Below are 19545 nucleotides of genomic sequence, written 5' to 3' on the forward strand. Positions count from 1 at the left end.
GGGCAGAACAACAGATTTTTACCTTGTCAGCTCGGGGATTCGATCCAGCAACCATAATGGCCCAACGCTCTAACCACCAGGCTACCTGCCGCAGTGTTTGTTGCCAGGGGAGCGTGCATGTACCTCTAGCCTATGTTATTTACAGATCTAGATCAATAACATTACTCTATAAGTAGAAATAGCATTGTTTCTGAATTAACCATATGCTGCTACTCTCAAATCGTATTCATCCCATAAAGCTTCAGTTAACAATATATTGGAAAAGAGTGGTAAATGGAGGATATATGAAGAGAGGTTGATGATGGGGGGGCACACACAGGAGCTACATCTAGACAAATGGACTGACCTTGGTTACTGATAAACCATGAAGACAAAGCCCTGGCAGAGACACAGACAAAGGCACTGTTAGGTATGCTATGCAGAGACACACAGACGGAGAGACAGACAGAGAAAAGACAGACAGACAGAAAAGGAGTCGGGCAGACAGAAAGAGAGGGAGGCAGACAGATAGAGAGCGACAGACAGACACACTGAGCCAGACAGACACACACAGACAGAAAGAGAAAGAGGGAGTCAACCAGACGGAAAAGGATAGAGACACACATGTACAAACACAGATACACAAAGACAGACAGAGAGACCCCCAGTAGCCACAGACGGAGAGACCCCCAGTAGCCACAGACAGAGAGACATATTGTATATGAGGACAGTCCTGCACTAGACCCCAGTAGCCACAGACAGAGAGACCCCCAGTAGTCACAGACATAGAGACATATTGTATATGTAGACAGTCCTGCACTAGACCCCATTAGCCACAGACAGAGAGACCCCCAGTAGCCACAGACAGAGAGACATATTGTATATGTAGACAGTCCTGCACTAGACCTCAGTAGCCACAGACAGAGAGACCCCCAGTAGCCACAGACAGAGAGACATATTGTATATGTAGACAGTCCTGCACTAGACCCCATTAGCCACAGACAGAGAGACCCCCAGTAGCCACAGACAGAGAGACATATTGTATATGTAGACAGTCCTGCACTAGACCTCAGTAGCCACAGACAGAGAGACCCCCAGTAGCCACAGACAGAGAGACATATTGTATATGTAGACAGTCCTGCACTAGACCCCAGTAGCCACAGACAGAGATCAGGACTGTCTGTAGACAGATAAACAGGCCCAAGGACTGACTGAGTGTGAATGTGTGTTCTGTCGTGTTCTGTCGCCTTCATGTTCATGTTCTGTCGACCTCAGTAGCCACAGACAGAGAGACCCCCAGTAGCCACAGACAGAGAGACATATTGTATATGTAGACAGTCCTGCACTAGACCCCAGTAGCCACAGACAGAGATCAGGACTGTCTGTAGACAGATAAACAGGCCCAAGGACTGACTGAGTGTGAATGTGTGTTCTGTCGCCTTCATTCAGGACAATGGGTCCTGGTCAAAAGTAGTGCACTATGTAGGGAATAGGGGTTATATTTTAGTTTGTTTGTGTGTGTCCCAAGAGCCCAGACAGAGTCAGATCAGAATACATATAGAGGTCAAAGATATCACGTAGATGGGACGTGTGTTTCCTACCATTTCATCATCCTCCCATAACCTACACTAAACACTGTGTGTGTGTGTGCCCCTCCCTGCCAGCTGCCGCGATGATGACAAAGCGTTTATATCTCTTCTTCTTCTTTTGCCCCCTCCTATTTTCCTGTCTGTCTGTCTGTCTGTCTGTCTGTCTGTCTGTCTGTCTGTCTGTCTGTCTGTCTGTCTGTCTGTCTGTCTGTCTGTCTGTCTGTCTGTCTGTCTGTCTGTCTGTCTGTCTGTCTGTCTGTCTGTCTGTCTGTCTGTCTGTCTGTCTGTCTGTCTGTCTGTCTGTCTGTCTGTCTGTCTGTCTGTCTGTCTGTCTGTCTGTCTGTCTGTCTGTCTGTCTGTCTGTCTGTCTGTCTGTCTGTCTGTCTGTCTGTCTGTCTGTCTGTCTGTCTGTCTGTCTGTCTGTCTGTCTGTCTGTCTGTCTGTCTGTCTGTCTGTCTGTCTGTCTGTCTTTCTCCCCTCTTCTTCCCCTTCCCACTTTCCCTAATTTTCTCTCTTTCTTCCTTCTCTATTTCTCCCCCTTCCCCTGATTCTTTCCCTCTCTCCCTCCCCTTCTCTCTCCCTCCCCTCCTCCCCTCGCCACCACCTCTCTCTCCCCCCTCCACTTTTCCTCTCCCTCCTCCTCTCTCTCTTCCCTCCTCACCTCGCCACCACCTCTCTCTCCCCCCTCCACTTTTCATCTCCCTCCCCCTCTCTCTCCCTCCTCCTCTCTCTCTCCCCTCCTCCCTTCGCCACCACCTCTCTCTCCCCCCTCCACTTTTCCTCTCCCTCCCCCTCTCTCTCCCTCCTCCTCTCTCTCTCCCCTCCTCCCCTTGCCACCACCTCTCTCTCCCCCCCTCCACTTTTCCTCTCCCTCCCCCTCTCTCTCCCTCCTCCTCTCTCTCTCTCCCCTCCTCCCCTCGCCACCACCTCTCTCTCCCCCCCCTCCACTTTTCCTCTCCCTCCCCCTCTCTCTCCCTCCTCCTCTCTCTCTCCCCTCCTCCCCTCGCCACCACCTCTCTCTCCCCCCCTCCACTTTTCCTCTCCCTCCCATCCCTCTGTCTCACCCAGCTCTGAGAGATAACCGTATCCAGCTCCACCAGTCAACAGGCACAGAGCTGTCCATCACCATCGGAGACATCCAGCTGTCAGACGAGGGGGAGTACACCTGCTCCATCTTCACCATGCCCGTCCGCACTGCCCGTGCCACCGTCACTGTGCTAGGTGTGTGTGTGTGTATTAATGCATAATTCTGTATTATACATGAACTTATTCATGCAGTCTGTGTGCTAGATACAGTAGTGGAGTACTGTATGTAGATTTCTTAGACTGAGTGCTGGCAGTGGTGGAAAAAGTATCCAATTGTCATACTTGAGTAAAAATAAAGATGCCTTAATAGAAAATGACAGTGAAAGTCACCCAGTAAAATACTACTTGAGTAAAAGTCTAAAAGGATTTGGTTTTAAATATACGTAGGCATCAAAAGTAAATGTAATTGCTAAAATATACCTAAGTATTGAAAGTAAAAGTATGAATAATTTCTAATTCCCTATATTAAGCAAACCAGGCGGTACCATTTTCTTGTTTTTTTTTAACGGAGAGCCAGGCATACACTCCAACTTTCAGACATGATTTACAAACAAAGCATTTGTGTTTCGTGAGTCCGCCAGATCAGAGGCAGTAGGGGTGACCACTTGTTCCCTTTACAAACAAAGCATTTGTGTTTAGTGAGTCCGCCAGATTAGAGGCAGTAGGGTTAGGGTTAGGGTTAAAAGTATATTATTTTCTTTAGGAATGTAGTGAAGTAAAAGTAAAAGTTGTCAAAAATATAAATAGTAAAGTACAGATACCCCTCAAATTGACTTAAGTAGTAGTTTAAAGTGTTTTTACTGAAGTACTTTATACCACTGAGTGTCAGTAGCGTGCAGCTACTGACACTGTATTACACTCTCTCTGTTCTGTATACTGTATACATGTCTGCTATATGTCTGTGGCAGGGTCCAAATGGCACCCTATTCCCTATATAGTGCACTTCTTTTGACCAGAGACCGTAACACACTACAGTATATAGGGAATAGGTGTCCTTTCGGGATGCACAACATGTCTGTAAGTGTGTCTGTGTGTTAAATGTGCTCTCTCTCTCTCCCCCTTTCTCTCTCTCCCTCTCTCTCTCTTTCTCTCTTTCTCTCTCTTCTCTCTCTCTATGTTTCTGTCTGTCTCTCTTGCTCTCTCTCTCTGTCAGGCGTCCCTGGTAAGCCTCAGATCTCTGGCTATGAGGATGCTGTGCAGGAAGGGGGCAAAGTCACCCTCACCTGCACCAGCTCTGGGAGCAAGCCTCCCGCCAAACTACACTGGTACAGGGACCAGAAGGAACTCACAGGTAAAGGTGGGAGGGAGAGAGGAGGGGAAGGGAGGGAAGGGAGAGGGAGATAGAAGGAGAAAAAAAGGGAGTGTGATAGATCATGAGAGACATGTGTGTATGTATGAGTGAGAGAAGGGAAGGGAGATGGAGAGAATGTGTATGTATGTGTGAGAGAAGGGAAGGGAGATGGAGAGAATGTGTATGTATGAGTGAGAGAAGGGAAGGGAGATGGAGAGAATGTGTATGTATGAGTGAGAGAAGGGAAGGGAGATGGAGAGAATGTGTATGTATGAGTGAGAGAAGGGAAGGGAGATGGAGAGAATGTGTATGTATGAGTGAGAGAAGGGAAGGGAGATGGAGAGAATGTGTATGTATGAGTGAGAGAGGGAAGGGAGATGGAGAGAATGTGTATGTATGAGTGAGAGAAGGGAAGGGAGATGGAGAGAATGTGTATGTATGAGTGAGAGAAGGGAAGGGAGATGGAGAGAATGTGTATGTATGAGTGAGAGAAGGAAGGGAGATGGAGAGAATGTATGTATGAGTGAGAGAAGGGAAGGGAGATGGAGAGAATGTGTATGTATGAGTGAGAGAAGGGAAGGGAGATGGAGAGAATGTGTATGTATGAGTGAGAGAAGGGAAGGGAGATGGAGAGAATGTGTATGTATGAGTGAGAGAAGGGAAGGGAGATGGAGAGAATGTGTATGTATGAGTGAGAGAAGGGAAGGGAGATGGAGAGAATGTGTATGTATGAGTGAGAGAAGGGAAGGGAGATGGAGAGAATGTGTATGTATGAGTGAGAGAAGGGAAGGGAGATGGAGAGAATGTGTATGTATGAGTGAGAGAAGGGAAGGGAGATGGAGAGAATGTGTATGTATGAGTGAGAGAAGGGAAGGGAGATGGAGAGAATGTATGTATGAGTGAGAGAAGGGAAGGGAGATGGAGAGAATGTGTATGTTTGAGTGAGAGAAGGGAAGGGAGATGGAGAGAATGTGTATGTATGAGTGAGAGAAGGGAAGGGAGATGGAGAGAATGTGTATGTATGAGTGAGAGAAGGGAAGGGAGATGGAGAGAATGTGTATGTATGAGTGAGAGAAGGGAAGGGAGATGGAGAGAATGTGTATGTATGAGTGAGAGAAGAAAAGAAATGGAGGTTAAAGAAAGAAGAGAGAGGATAATAGGAAAATGTGCAAGCTAGAGAAACTAGAGGGGAGGTGATGAGGCAGAACATAGCAAAACACTAAACAGAGAGCGAGAGAGAGAGAGAGAGGAGGTGGGGGAGAGGAAGGAGGGTTGGAAGGGAGAGGAGAGGAGAGGGAAGGGAAGATTTGAGAGAGAGGGGGTGTAGATGGGATTCAGAGGGAGGGAGGGAGGGAGGGAGGGAGGGAGGGAGGGAGGGAGGGAGGGAGGGAGGGAGGGAGGGAGGGAGGGAGGGAGGGAGGGAGGGAGGGAGGGAGGGAGGGAGGGAGGGAGGGAGGGAGGGAGGGAGGGATAGAAAGATAAAAAGTAAATAAGATTGAAAGGATAGAGGGGATAAACGGTAAAGCTAGGCGCTGAAAGCGGCGACACGGGGGGATGAGGCAGAACACAGAGGAAGCTGTAAACGAGAGAGAGGGGCTGCATTCCAAATGGAACCCTATACCCAAAGTGGCCCTATAACCTATACTAAAAGGGTGCCATTTGGGATGCATCCAGGATGTTCTATTAGGGTAGATTGAGCGACCTTGGTTCCTGATAAACCATGAGAAGACTGAGGGAGAGCCACAGATAGTGGGTGGGGAGCATCCCAGTCATGTTGGAGACTATATGAGCTCAACCCTATGTGACATATAGTATGTGTTACTATCCTTGTGGGGACCAAACAATTCATTCCCATTCAAAATCCTATTTACCTTAACCCTAACCCTTAACCTAACCCTAACCTTAACCCCCAACCCTAAACCTAACCCTAATTGTAACCCTAACCCTAAACCTAACCCTAATTGTAACCCTAACCCTTAACCTAACCCTAATTGTAACCCTAACCCTAAACCTAACCCTAATTGTAACCCTAAACCTAACCCTAATTGTAATCCTAACCCTAAACCTAACCCTAATTGTAACCCTAACCCTAAACCTAACCCTAATTGTAACCCTAACCCTAAACCTAACCCTAATTGTAACCCTAACCCTAATTGTAACCCTAACCCTAACCCCTAAGGCTAAAGTAGCCGTTTTCCTTGTAGGGACTGGGGGAAAGTTCCCACTTGTCAGAATGATCCTTGTTTTGTGGGGACTTCTGGCTTCTAGTCCCCACAAAGATAGTAAAACATAAAACACACACTTTCTCTCTCACACACACACACACCCAAACCCACACATACAGACTTGCAAAAGTATTCACCCCCCTTGGCATTTTTCCTATTTTGTTGCCTTACAACCTGGAATTAAAATATATTTTTGGGGGTTTTGCATCATTTGATTTACACAACATGCCTACCACTTTGAAGATGCACTTTGAAGATTTTTATTGTGAAACAAACAAGAAATAAGACAAAAAAACTGAACTTGACCATGCATAACTATCCCCCCCAAAGTCAATACTTTGTAGAGCCACCTTTTGCAGCAATTACAGCTGCAAGTCTCTTGGGGTCTCTGCAAGTCTCTTGCCTCTATAAGCTTGGCACATCTAGCCACTGAGATTTTTGCCCATTCTTCAAGGCAAAACTGCTCCAGCTCCTTCAAGTTGGATGGGTTCCACCCGTTTACAGCAATCTTTAAGTCATACCACAGATTCTCAATTGGATTGAGGTCTGGGCTTTGACTAGGCCATTCCAAGACATTTAAATGTTTCCCCTTAAACCACTCGAGTGTTGCTTTAGCAGTATGCTTAGGGTCCTGCTAGAAGGTGAACCTCCGTCCCAGTCTCAAATCTCTGGAAGACTGAAACAGGTTTCCCTCAAGAATTTCCCTGTATTTAGCGCCATCCATCATTCCTTAAATTCTGACCAGTTTCCCAGTCCCCTGGCGATGAAAAACATCCCCACAGCATGATGCTGCCACCACCATGCTTGTCACGACTCCTACCGAAGGTGGCTCCCCTTCCTGTTCGGGTGGCGCTCGGCGGTCGTCGTCACCAGCCTACTAGCTCCCACTAATCTTTTTCTCCCCCTCCTTGTCTGTTTATTAGTTACACATGTGTTTAGTTAGGTTAATTAGTTGGGCTTTATTATCCAGCTGGCCTGCCTGCTGGGTGTGCGGGATTGTTTTATGTGTACTCGCCTGTAAGTCACAGTTGTTCGTGTACGTGAGTTATTCGGGACTGTTTAGTTCCCCTGTGTTTTGGGGCATTTGTTTGAGTGGCGTCGTTTTCACCTGTGTGGTGAATAAAGAAGTAGCGCTACTCTGAACCCTCTGTTTCCTGCATCTGACTTCTTCCTCCACTACACCCTGGGCATTACAATGCTTCACTGTAGGGATGGTATTCTTGGGGAGATGAGAGGTGTTGGGTTTTCGCCAGACATAGCGTTTTCCTTGATGTCCAAATAGCTCAATTTTAGTCTCATCTGACCAAAGTACCTTCTTCCATATGTTTGGGGAGTCTCCCACATGCCTTTTGGCGAACACCAAACATGTTCACTTATTTTTTTATGGCCACTCTTCCGTGGAGTGTACGGCTTAAAGTGGTCCTATGGACAGATACTCCAATCTCTGCTGTGGATCTTTGCAGCTCCTTCAGGGTTATCTTTGGTCTCTTTGTTGCCTCTATGATTAATGCCCTCCTTGCCTGGTCTGTGAGTTTTGGTGGGTGGCCCTCTCTTGGCAGGTTTGTTGTGGTGCCATATTCTTTCAATTTTTTACTAATGGATTTAATGGTGCTCTCTGGGATGTTCAAAGTTTCTGATATTTTTTTATAACCCAACCCTGATCTGTACTTCTCCACAATTTTGTCCCTGACCTGTTTGGAGAGCTCCTTGGTCTTCATGGTGCCGCTTGCTTGGTGGTGCCCATTGCTTAGTGGTGTTGCAGACTCTGGGGCCTTTCAGAAGAGGTGTGTATACACTGAGATCATGTGACAGATCATGTGACACTTAGATTGCACACAGGTGGACTTTATTTAACTAATTATGTGCCTACGGAGGTAATTGGTTGCACCAGATCTTATTTAGGGGCTTCATTGCAAATGGGGTGAATACATATGCACTCACCACTTTTTATTTTTTTTTATCTATTTTTGAAACAGGTCATTTTTTAAATTTCACTTCACCAATTTGGACTATTTTGTGTATGTCCATTACATTAAATTACATTAAATGACAGGTTGTAATGCAACAAAATAGGACAAATGCCAAGGGGATGAATACTTTTTGCAAGGCACTGTACATACACACACACACACACACACACACACACACACACACTGGTCTCTTCAGTCAGTATTATAGCTGAAGAAAGGGAGCGAGGAGAGGCCGAGGAGATGAGCATCACGGGTCAACGTGTTACTATGACACCCTCTCATACAGAGGCTGTGTTCCAATTAGCACCCTTTTCCCTATGTAGTGCACTGCTTTTGACCCTACCTTATAGGGTGGCATTTGAGATGGAACCATAGAGTGCTGTGCTGTAAGTAGCTAGGTTAGGATAGATGAGCACATAGACTGCTACTCACTTCTGCTGCTTTGACGGGCTTACAGAGGTTAGAGAGGCTCAAAGGGGATGGAGAGAGGAAGAGAGGGTGAGGGAGAGGGACAGGGCTATGCTAGGAGAGAGAAATATGAAGGAAAGAGATAAAAAGAAAATGCTTGCATCCCAAATGGCATCCGATTTCCTTCATAGTGCTCTACTTTTGACCAGGACCATAGACCAGGGAATAGGGTGATGGTCCCTGGTCAAAAGTAGTGCACTATATAGGGAATAGAGTGCCATACGGGATGCATTTTGGACACGGAGAGAGAGAAAATAGGATATTAGGGAAGGGTCAGTGGAGGAAAAGGATGAAGGATGATGAAATGGTTGGGAGATGTAGAAAGAGTGTAGCTGAAGAGGTTTTAATTGAGAAGAATGGCTGGCTAAGTGCTGTGAAGAGGCTTTAAATATGAATGTTCTTGTACACTACAGTATGTAAGTGTAAGGGCTATTGATCAGCTGATGGGATCAATTTGTCTGCATTGAATTGGATGTAGCTCTGGTCAAAAGTAGTGCACTATATAGGGAATAGGGTGCCATTTGGGACGTGGGACATAATCTAAATGTATGGTATCATTATGGTGGATCCACAGATTCTAAATGTTCCCTGTGTGTGTGTGTGTGTCTGTGTGTTTGTGTGTGTGTGTGTGCACTCGTGTGCGCGTGGGTGAATGAGACAAAGAGAAAGAGAAATATCCTCCATATTACATAAATATTACTCAGTCAGCCACTGATATTACTGTATCTTGAATGTAAACTCATTTGACATAGCTTTTCATACAGTGGTAGTAAGTAGTACATCATCATTATGTGCAATGACAGTTAAAACGAGTACCCATGGTGACAATATGTTTGTGTCTGCAACGTGTGTGTCTCTCTATCTGTGTGTCTCTCCTCATTTGAGTGCATCTATGTGTGTGTGTGTGTGTGTGTGTGTGTGTGTGTGTGTGTGTGTGTGTGTGTGTATCTCTCTATCTGTGTGTCTCTCCTCATTTGAGTGCATCTATGTGTGTGTGTGTGTGTGTGTGTGTGTGTGTGTGTGTGTGTGTGTGTGTGTGTGTGTGTGTGTGTGTGTGTGTGTGTGTGTGTGTGTGTGTGTGTGTGTGTGTGCATCTCTCTATCTGTGTGTGTCTTCGTATGTGCATCCAGGTCGCCCTGATGTGGTGGAGTCTAACCCTGGTGAGCCGACCTACACAGTGATCAGTGAGCTGACTCTGACTGTGGGCCGAAGCGATGATAATGCTCTGATTGCCTGTGCTGTAGACCACCCTTCTCTGGCCCATGGGGACAAAGGGAGCGAGCAACGCATTAGAGTCCTGTGTAAGTGCTGCCTCCACTCGCCAAGGCCTGTCACTGCAACCACATGTACTTCCAGGTCCATAATTATTGGCACCCTTGATAAAGATGAGCAAAATACTGATCTACAAAGTTTGCTGAAAGAAATTGGGAAATGATAGTATTTTATAACTATACAATTACTCAGAGAAAGAGATTTTGTTTAACAAATAACAGAAACAAATCTCTTAAAGATGAGGGTCAAAATTATTGGCACCCCTGTTTTTAACACACTTTTAACACCTTCCCTTGTGAGGATAATGACACTGAGACTTTTTCTCAACTGTTTTCTGAGATTGGAGAACACACTGGGAGGGATCTTAGACCATTCCTCCATACAGAATCCTTCCAGATCCTTGATCTCCTTTGTGTGCTCTTATGGTGTGCCCTCTTCAATTCAAACCACAGGTTTTCAATGGGATTCAAGTCCGGTGACTGAGATGGCCATGGCAAAATATAGATTTTCTGGTCAAATAACCATTTCTTTGTGGAGTTTGATTAGTGCTTGGGGTTGTCATCTTTCTGGATGATCCACTTGCGGCCAAGTGTCAGCCTACTGGCAGAGAGAACCAGGTTTCTGGCTAAAATGTCCTGGTCAAGTTCATGATGTGTGTGGACAATGGACATGACTTCCGTGCAATGTACGTATGTATGTGTTTGTGTGTGTTTGTGTGTGTGTGTGTGTGTATCTATCTTCTCCAGTATATATGATGGCGATGTATTATTGTTTTTCTAGTCACCCCAGACGTAACTATCCAGCCTGAGAGTGATCTGCCCAGAGAGGGAGGAAAGTTCCACCTGCAGTGCATTGCCAACGGAAACCCCGAGTAAGACATACACACACACACACACATATGCATTAACACACACACAAGCAAGCAAACATCCCTACACACACTCTCATGAACAACACATACACAAACATACACTGTAGCATCCGTACTGCATTATAGATGAACCTGCCTTAGACCAGTCAGTCTATTGATCGGCTCCTCTCCTCTCGTCCTCCTTCTCCCCCTTTCTCTCATTCTCTGCCTCCCCCTGTCCCACTCTGGCTGCATCCCAGATGGCTCCCAAATGGCACCCTATTCCCCATAAGGCTCTGGTCAGAAATAGTACACTATGTAGAGAATAGGGTGCCATTTTGGATGCATCTATGTCTCCCTCTATCTCCCCATCACTGATCTCTCTCTCACCATGTCACTCACACTCACTTCACTCTAACTCAGTGTCTTTTCTGTCACAGCCGCGTCGAATCTTCCCCTCTTCCTTCTCGTCCTCACCAATAATTCTCTTCTATCTTGCTTTGCACCTTTTCCGCCCCCATCCTCCCCCATCCCTCGTCTCTTTGCTCTCCTTTAAGGTTATGCGTCAGCCTGTCACAGCCTCTCCAGTCACAGAATTCTTCCCAAATGGCAACCCATTTCCTATATAATCCCTATGGCCCTGGTCAAAAGTAGTGCACTATGTAGGGAATAGGGTGGCATTTCGGATGCACCCAGAGTACTTCGTATAGTGTGTCTGAATAGACAACCAGCGTGTGAGTGACAGGGGAACCGATAGAGAGAGGGGAGAAGGGCTCAGCACATGCATATCCTTAAGAGGCCGCACAACATCAGAATATCTAACAGACAGGGATAGAGGGCAGGGAGAGAGAGTGTTTAATGTTAACTGTAAATTTGTGATTGTTTATTTCACTTGCTTTGGCAATGTTAATGTATGTTCCCCATGCCAATATATCCCCTTCGAATTGAAGAGAAAGAGAGAGAAAGAGAGAGAACATGCACAGCTCCTTGGGCCGAAGGACTAATGACCAGTCAGATACAGGCTGGGTCTCAGCTGTCAATCAAACACAATCACCATGGCAACATATTTGCTGCTCTAAATCTGACCCACCGTTTCTCGCAGACAAACTGACGCTGATTAAGTTTCACATTTAACAGCATAATACAATCAGGAAATGTTTTATTAAAGCGATACGGCTTGTTTCTGAGAATGTCTTGACTTGATGAACAAGAGCTATTTCAAGATGCTTTAATCAAACAAAATGGAATGTTCCCCCTCTACTGGAGGACTATCACATTCCATTACATAACATTCCGGTCCATTCCTATCTACATCAAGGCAAAGGGTGGCTACTTTGAAGAATCTCAAATATAAAATATATTTTGATTTGTTGAACACTTTTTTTGGTTACTACATGATTCCATATGTGTTATTTCATAGTTGTGATGTCTTCACTATTATTCTACAATGTAGAAAATAGTAAAAAGAAAGAAAAACCCTGGAATGAGTATATGGGTCCAAACGTTTGGCTGGTACTGTATTTGATCAGCATACCCTGCTTGCAATTGCATACCATTTCCCTATGAGTAGTCAGTTATAAACCTCAGTCCATTCTGTAACACAGTTATGCCCAGATGATGGCATTACATGCTGTAGCCTTAGTACATTATTGCACACTTGGCACTCAATCCATACACACACATGAAACACAACCGTACATACTATTCACAATGTAATGAACAAGGACAAACAGCGCCCAAGGGAAAGTGTTCATACCCCTTGACTTATTCCACATTTTGTTGTGTTACAACATGCATTTTTTTCTCTCACCCATCTACACAAAGTGAAAACATGTTTTAGAGATGAAATACAGAACAATCTAATTCACATAAGTATTCACACCCCTGAGTCAATACATGTTAGAATCACCTTTGGCAATGATTACAGCTGTGGGTCTTTCTGGGTAAGTCTCTAAGAGTACAATAAATGACAAGCTCTGTCATGTTAGTTGTTGATCATTGCTAGACAGGTATTTTCAAGCTTGGCATACCTGTATTTGGGGAGTTTCTCACATTCTTCTCTGCAGATCCTCTCAAGCTCTGTCAGGTTGGATGGGGAGCGTCGCTGCACAGCTATTTTCAGGTCTCTCCAGAGATGTTCAATCAGATTCAAGTCCAGGCTCTGGCTGGGCCACTCAAGGACATTCAGAGACTTGTCCTGAAGCCACTCCTGCGTTGTCTTGGCTGTGTGTTTAGGGTCGTTGTCCTGTTGGAAGGTGAACCCAGTCTGAGGCCCTGAGCACTCTGGAGCAGGTTTTTATTAAGGATCTCTCTATACTTTTCCTAGGAGTGGCTTCTGTCTGGCCACTCTACCATAAAGGCCTGATTGGTGGAATGCTGCAGAGATGGTTGTCCTTCTGGAAGGTTCTCCCATCTCTATAGAGGAACTCTGGAGCTTTGTCAGAGTGACCGTTGGGTTCTTGGGTCACCTCCCTGACCAAGGCCGTTCAATCAAATAGATTTATGAAGCCCTTTTTATATCAGCAGATGTCACAAAGTGTTATACACAAACCCAACCTAAAACAGCAAGTAATGCAGATGTAGAAGCACGGTGGAATCTAGGAAGAAACTTAGAGAGGAACTGGGCTCTGAGGGGTGGCCAGTCCTCTTCTGGCTGTGCCGGGTGGAGGTTATAAGAGTACATGGGCATTTAAGGCTAGATTGTTCTTCAAGATGTTTAAACGTTCATAGATGACCAGCAGGGTCTCCCCCAATAGATGACCAGCAGGGTCATTTGTACATTTGAATGTCGCACTAGTGTGACCTACAGTAGAAGGACATTTTGTCTGGTGCTTTAGCGTTTGAGCGAGAGAGAAAGAGCCCATTTGAATTTCCTGCTGCGCAATACAATTCTCAGCAACAACAGAGTGATCAAATTAAGATACCACATCTGTAAGTATAAGTGAAAGATGAACTCTGAAGATATTCATATGCCCCTAAAATGTATTAATCACATCAACAAATTCAGTTATACAATACTCATATTTACATAATTGATTCTTGTATCACACTGGTAAACAGTCTGTTCTGCTGTATGTACTGTATGTTGCCCACTGTCCATTTTTTATACTCTAATATCTTTGTCCACTCGTTCGTTTGGTCTGTCTGTCTGTCTGTCTCTCTCTCTCTCTCTCTCTCAGGCCTATCTCGTACGTGTGGCAGAAGAAGGATGGAGAGCTCCCCCCGCTGGCCAAGGTGGATGGTAGTGTCCTGCGCTTTGAGATGCTCAACAAATCAGACAACGGCATGTACCTTTGTCAGGCCGACAATGGCATCGGGAAGGTGCAGGGACAGTACACACTGTTGGTGCAAGGTACTGACCTTAGAAAGAGAGGAGGAGACAGAGAGACAGGGAGAGCTAGAGGGTGATGGTAGAGAAGCAGCTTGTCCAGGGCAGAATGTTTACTTTTTCTTCTTCATCATTTGGATTTATTTCTGCTGTTGTGTGGTTTCTACTTCCACTTTTACTTTCACGTTTCTTTTCTGATTTGATTTACGTTTCTTTTCTGTTTATTTCTCTTTATCCACCACACCATCCACCTTGCGCTTCACTCCTTCGCTTTTTTGCTAAACATCCATCCTGTACACTGTGCCAATGTCTCGCCTTTCTCTTTCTCTCTCTCCTTTCCATATTCCCTTCATGTCTTCTCCTTTATCCAAGACCTGACAGATGATTCAGACTACCTCTTCCCTACTTCTTTCTATCTACCCTCCTCTTCTCCGACTTCTGACTCCCCCCCTCCTTCTCTTTTTCATGATTCTTTCTCTCAATCCACATCCCTTATGTCAACAATGTCTGGCACTGGGTCTGGGTTGTCTGCCTCCACATCCCTACCTGCTACTTCTCCTCCTGTTATCTTCTCCTTCTCTATCCCTTACCCATCTGACCTTACTATCACCCCTTCCCCTTATCCCTCCTCTTCATCCCCCTCTACCTCTTCTCCCTCTCCTTCTCACTCTCCTCCTCCTGCCAATGTTCCATCTACCTCTCTTTCCAACTCTCTCTTCCCTGATCTTCCACTGTCTCACGAACCCCTTCCCCCCTCCTCCTCTGACTCCTCCTCCCCCTCTTCTTCTTCCTCCTCTTCTTCCCCTCCTCCTACCAGCATTACTCATTCTGTCGCTCCCCCCTCCTCTGTCTCCCTCACTCCCTCCTCAGTTCCCATACAGCTGAATGGAGTTTACAGTTTCACAGGTAAATTATCTCAGTTACACAATCGGACAGTATGTATACACACACACACACACACACACACACACACACACACACACACACACACACACACACACACACACACTGGAATTAACAGGTGTACCGTCACAAACAAACATATTCACAGACTCTCAGAGATCCTAATAGTATCCTAATTGCACTGAGGGTAAACAAGAAAGGCAGTTCGTGGAGTCTACATAAACATAGACCAGGTAGACTTTACTGAGGAAGGTGTAGACATTGCATGTGACCAGGATTTGTCATCATAGGGGATTTGGGTGTAGGGTGAAGTTGTCCCTTGACACTGGTCTTGGGTCAGTTTCGTATTTCCCCTACTAAGGTTAGGATTGGGGAGGGAAAGCTGATCCAAGATCTGTACCTAGGGGAAACTTTACCCCTGAGGGGCATTTCATTTTCAACCACAATCACCTCACCCCTCTACTGTTTCCATATTTTAAGTTTTTTTTAAATTTTTCTCCTGTTTTTGTCTTCCTTCATTCTGACCCCTTACATGTCGCACTCGTCAATCCATCATCCATCCATCCATCCATCCATCCATCCATCCATCCATCCATCCATCCATCCATCCATCCATCCATCCATCCATCCATCCATCCATCCATACTCTTGAGGAGATGGTCCAGACAACATTGCAGGTATATTTTTTCAGTCACCTGTCTCTCTGTTTCTGTCTGTCTGTCTGTCTGATATAAAGAAAGTAGTAGTGTGGGGACAGTGTGAACTGAACTCTCTAATAAATGCTTTCATACTTCTTCCCCCACATACAGGCCATTCTTAAAGTATTCAGACCCCTTGTCTTTTTCCACATTTTTGGGGATAAATCTACACACAATACCCCATACTGACAAAGTGAAAAGAGGTTTTAAGAAATGTTTGAAATGTTCATTCCCGAACTACAACATTTTCAGACAAGATAGAACTGCCAAAGGGGGCGGTGTTGCTATCTACTGGAGAGAGAGCCTGCAGAGTTCTGTCCTACTATCCAGGTCTGTACCCAAACAATTGAACTTCTACTTTTAAAAATCCACCTCTCTAAAAACAAGTCTCTCACCGTTGCTGCCTGCTATAGACCACCTCTGCCCCCAGCTGTGCTCTGGACACCATATGTGAACTGATTGCCCCCCATCTATCTTCAGAGCTCGTACTGCTAGGCGACCTAAACTGGAACATGCTTAACACCCCAGCCTTCCTACAATCTAAGCTTGATGCCCTCAATCTCACATAAATTATCAATGAACCTACCAGGTACCTCCCCAAAGCCGTAAACACGGGCACCCTCATTGATATCATCCTAACCAACTTGCCCTCTAAATACACCTCTGCTGTCTTCAACCAAGATCTCAGCGATCACTGCCTCATTGCCTGCATCCGTAATGGGTCAGCAGTCAAACGACCTCCACTCATCACTGTCAAACGCTCCCTGAACACTTCAGCGAGCAGGCCTTTCTAATCGACCTGGCCGGGGTATCCTGGAAGGATATTGATCTCATCGCGTCAGTAGGATGCCTGGTTATTTTTTTTTATTAAATATTTTTTAAATGCCTTCCTAAATGCCTTCCTAACCATCTTAAATAAGCATGCCCCATTCAAGAAATTTAGAACCAGGAACAGATATAGCCCTTGGTTCTCCCCAGACCTGACTTCCCTTAACCAACACAAAAACATCCTATGGCGTTCTGCATTAGCATCGAACAGCCCCCGTGACATGCAGCTTTTCAGGGAAGCTAGAAACCATTATACACAGGCAGTTAGAAAAGCCAAGGCTAGCTTTTTCAAGCAGAAATTTGCCTCCTACAACACTAACTCAAAAAAGTTCTGGGACACTGTAAAGTCCATGGAGAATAAGAACACCTCCTCCCAGCTGCCCACTGCACTGAAGATAGGAAACACTGTCACCACTGATAAATCCACTATAATTGAGAATTTCAATAAGCATTTTTCTACGGCTGGCCATGCTTTCCACCTGGCTACCCCTACCCCGGGTCAACAGCACTGCACCCCCCACAGCAACTCGCCCAAGCCTTCCCCATTTCTCCTTCTCCCAAATCCAGTCAGCTGATGTTCTGAAAGAGCTGCAAAATCTGGACCCCTACAAATCAGCCGGGCTAGACAATATGGACTCTTTCTTTCTAAAATTATCTGCCGAAAGTGTTGCCACCCCTATTACTAGCCTGTTCAACCTCTCTTTCGTGTTGTCTGAGATTCCCAAAGATTGGAAAGCAGCTGCGGTTATCCCCCTCTTCAAAGCGGGGGACACTCTTGACCCAAACTGCTACAGACCTATTTCTATCCTACCCTGCCTTTCTAAGGTCTTCGAAGGCCAAGTCAACAAACAGATTACCAACCATTTCGAATCTCACCATACCCTCTCTGCTATGCAATCTGGTTTCAGAGCTGGTCATGGGTGCACCTCAGCCACGCTCAAGGTCCTAAACGATATCTTAACCGCCATCGATAAGAAACATTACTGTGCAGCCGTATTCATTGATCTGGCCAAGGCTTTCGACTCTGTCAATCACCACATCCTCATCGGCAGACTCGACAGCCTTGGTTTCTTAAATGATGGCCTCGCCTGGTTCACCAACTACTTCTCTGATAGAGTTCAGTGTGTCAAATCGGAGGGTCTGCTGTCTCTGGCAGTCTCTATGGGGGTGCCACAGGGTTCAATTCTTGGACCGACTCTCTTCTCTGTATACATCAATGATGTCGCTCTTGCTGCTGGTGAGTCTCTGATCCACCTCTACGCAGACGACACCATTCTGTATACTTCTGGTCCTTCTTTGGACACTGTGTTAACAACCCTCCAGGCAAGCTTCAATGCCATACAACTCTCCTTCTGTGGCCTCCAATTGCTCTTAAATACAAGTAAAACTAAATCCATGCTCTTCAACCGATCGCTGCCGGCACCTGCCCGCCTGTCCAACATCACTACTCTGGACGGCTCTGACTTAGAATACGTGGACAACTACAAATACCTAGGTGTCTGGTTAGACTGTAAACTCTCCTTCCAGACCCACATCAAACATCTCCAATCCAAAGTTAAATCTAGAATTGGCTTCCGATTTCGCAACAAAGCATCCTTCACTCATGCTGCCAAACATACCCTTGTAAAACTGACCATCCTACCAATCCTCGACTTCAGCAATGTCATTTACAAAATAGCCTCCAATACCCTACTCAACAAATTGGATGCAGTCTATCACAGTGCCATCCGTTTTGTCACCAAAGCCCCATATACTACCCACCATTGCGACCTGTACGCTCTCGTTGGCCCTCGCTTCATACTCGTCGCCAAACCCACTGGCTCCATGTCATCTACAAGCCCCTGCTAGGTAAAGTCCCCCCTTATCTCAGCTCGCTGGTCACCATAGCATCTCCCACCTGTAGCACACGCTCCAGCAGGTATATCTCTCTAGTCACCCCCAAAACCAATTCTTTCTTTGGCCGCCTCTCCTTCCAGTTCTCTGCTGCCAATGACTGGAACGAACTACAAAAATCTCTGAAACTGGAAACACTTATCTCCCTCACTAGCTTTAAGCACCAACTGTCAGAGCAGCTCACAGATTACTGCACCTGTACATAGCCCATCTATAATTTAGCCCAATCAACTACCTCTTCCCCTACTGTATTTCTTTTCTTTTCTTTCTTTATTTATTTTACTCCTTTGCACCCCCATTATTTTTATTTCTACTTTGCACATTCTTCCACTGCAAATCTACCATTCCAGTGTTTTACTTTCTATATTGTATTTACTTTACCACCATGGCCTTTTTTTGCCTTTACCTCCCTTCTCACCTCATTTGCTCACATCGTATATAGACTTGTTTCTACTGTATTATTGACTGTATGTTTGTTTTACTCCATGTGTAACTCTGTGTCGTTGTGTGTGTCGAACTGCTTTGCTTTATCTTGGCCAGGTCACAATTGTAAATGAGAATTTGTTCTCAACTTGCCTACCTGGTTAAATAAAGGTGAAATAAAAAAAATACCTGTCTATATTTTTTATTTTACCAGGCAAGTCAGTTAAGAACAAATTCTTATTTTCAATGACGGCCTAGGAACAGTGGGTTAACTGCCTGTTCAGAGGCAGAACGACAGATTTGTACCTTGTCAGCTCAGGGATATGAACTTGCAACCTTTCGGTTACGAGTCCAACGCTCTAACCACTAGGCTACCCTGCCACCCCATATAAGGCCCCATGGTTGACAGTGCATGTCAGAGCCAAAACCAAGCCATGAGGTCAAAGGAATTGTCTGTAGAACTCCAAGACAGGATTGTGTCGAGGCACAGATCTGTGGATGGGTACCAAAAAATGTCTGCAGCATTGAAGGTCCCCAAGAACATAGTGGCCTCCAGCATTCTTAAATGGAGGAAGTTTGGAACCACCAAGACTCTTCCTAGAGCTGGCCGCCTGGCCAAACTGAGGCATCGGGTGACAAGGGCCTTGGTCAGGGAGGTGACCAAGAACCCCATGGTTACTCTGACAGCTCTAGAGTTGCTCTGTGGAGATGGGAGAACCTTCCAGAAGGACAACCATCTCAG

The 19545-nt window shown here is 45.6% G+C and overlaps 1 protein-coding gene across 4 annotated transcripts in view; it reads left to right on the forward strand.

The window, feature by feature from the left end:
- LOC109871476 (cell adhesion molecule 3) overlaps window positions 1-19545 on the forward strand; it is a 74833-nt gene that overhangs the window by 45528 nt on the left and 9760 nt on the right. The window contains exons 4-10 of one of the 4 annotated variants that reach the window (XM_031807320.1): window positions 2637-2789; window positions 3808-3945; window positions 9739-9909; window positions 10661-10751; window positions 13910-14082; window positions 14431-14964; window positions 15618-15638. In XM_031807320.1, the coding sequence (XP_031663180.1) occupies window positions 2637-2789; window positions 3808-3945; window positions 9739-9909; window positions 10661-10751; window positions 13910-14082; window positions 14431-14964; window positions 15618-15638 (1281 nt within the window). The remainder of the gene's footprint in view (window positions 1-2636; window positions 2790-3807; window positions 3946-9738; window positions 9910-10660; window positions 10752-13909; window positions 14083-14430; window positions 14965-15617; window positions 15639-19545) is intronic. The other 3 variants (XM_031807321.1, XM_031807322.1, XM_031807323.1) reach the window with 3 other exon arrangements.

This window comes from Oncorhynchus kisutch, linkage group LG27, assembly GCF_002021735.2.
Source record: "Oncorhynchus kisutch isolate 150728-3 linkage group LG27, Okis_V2, whole genome shotgun sequence".
NCBI classification, from domain to species: domain Eukaryota; kingdom Metazoa; phylum Chordata; class Actinopteri; order Salmoniformes; family Salmonidae; genus Oncorhynchus; species Oncorhynchus kisutch.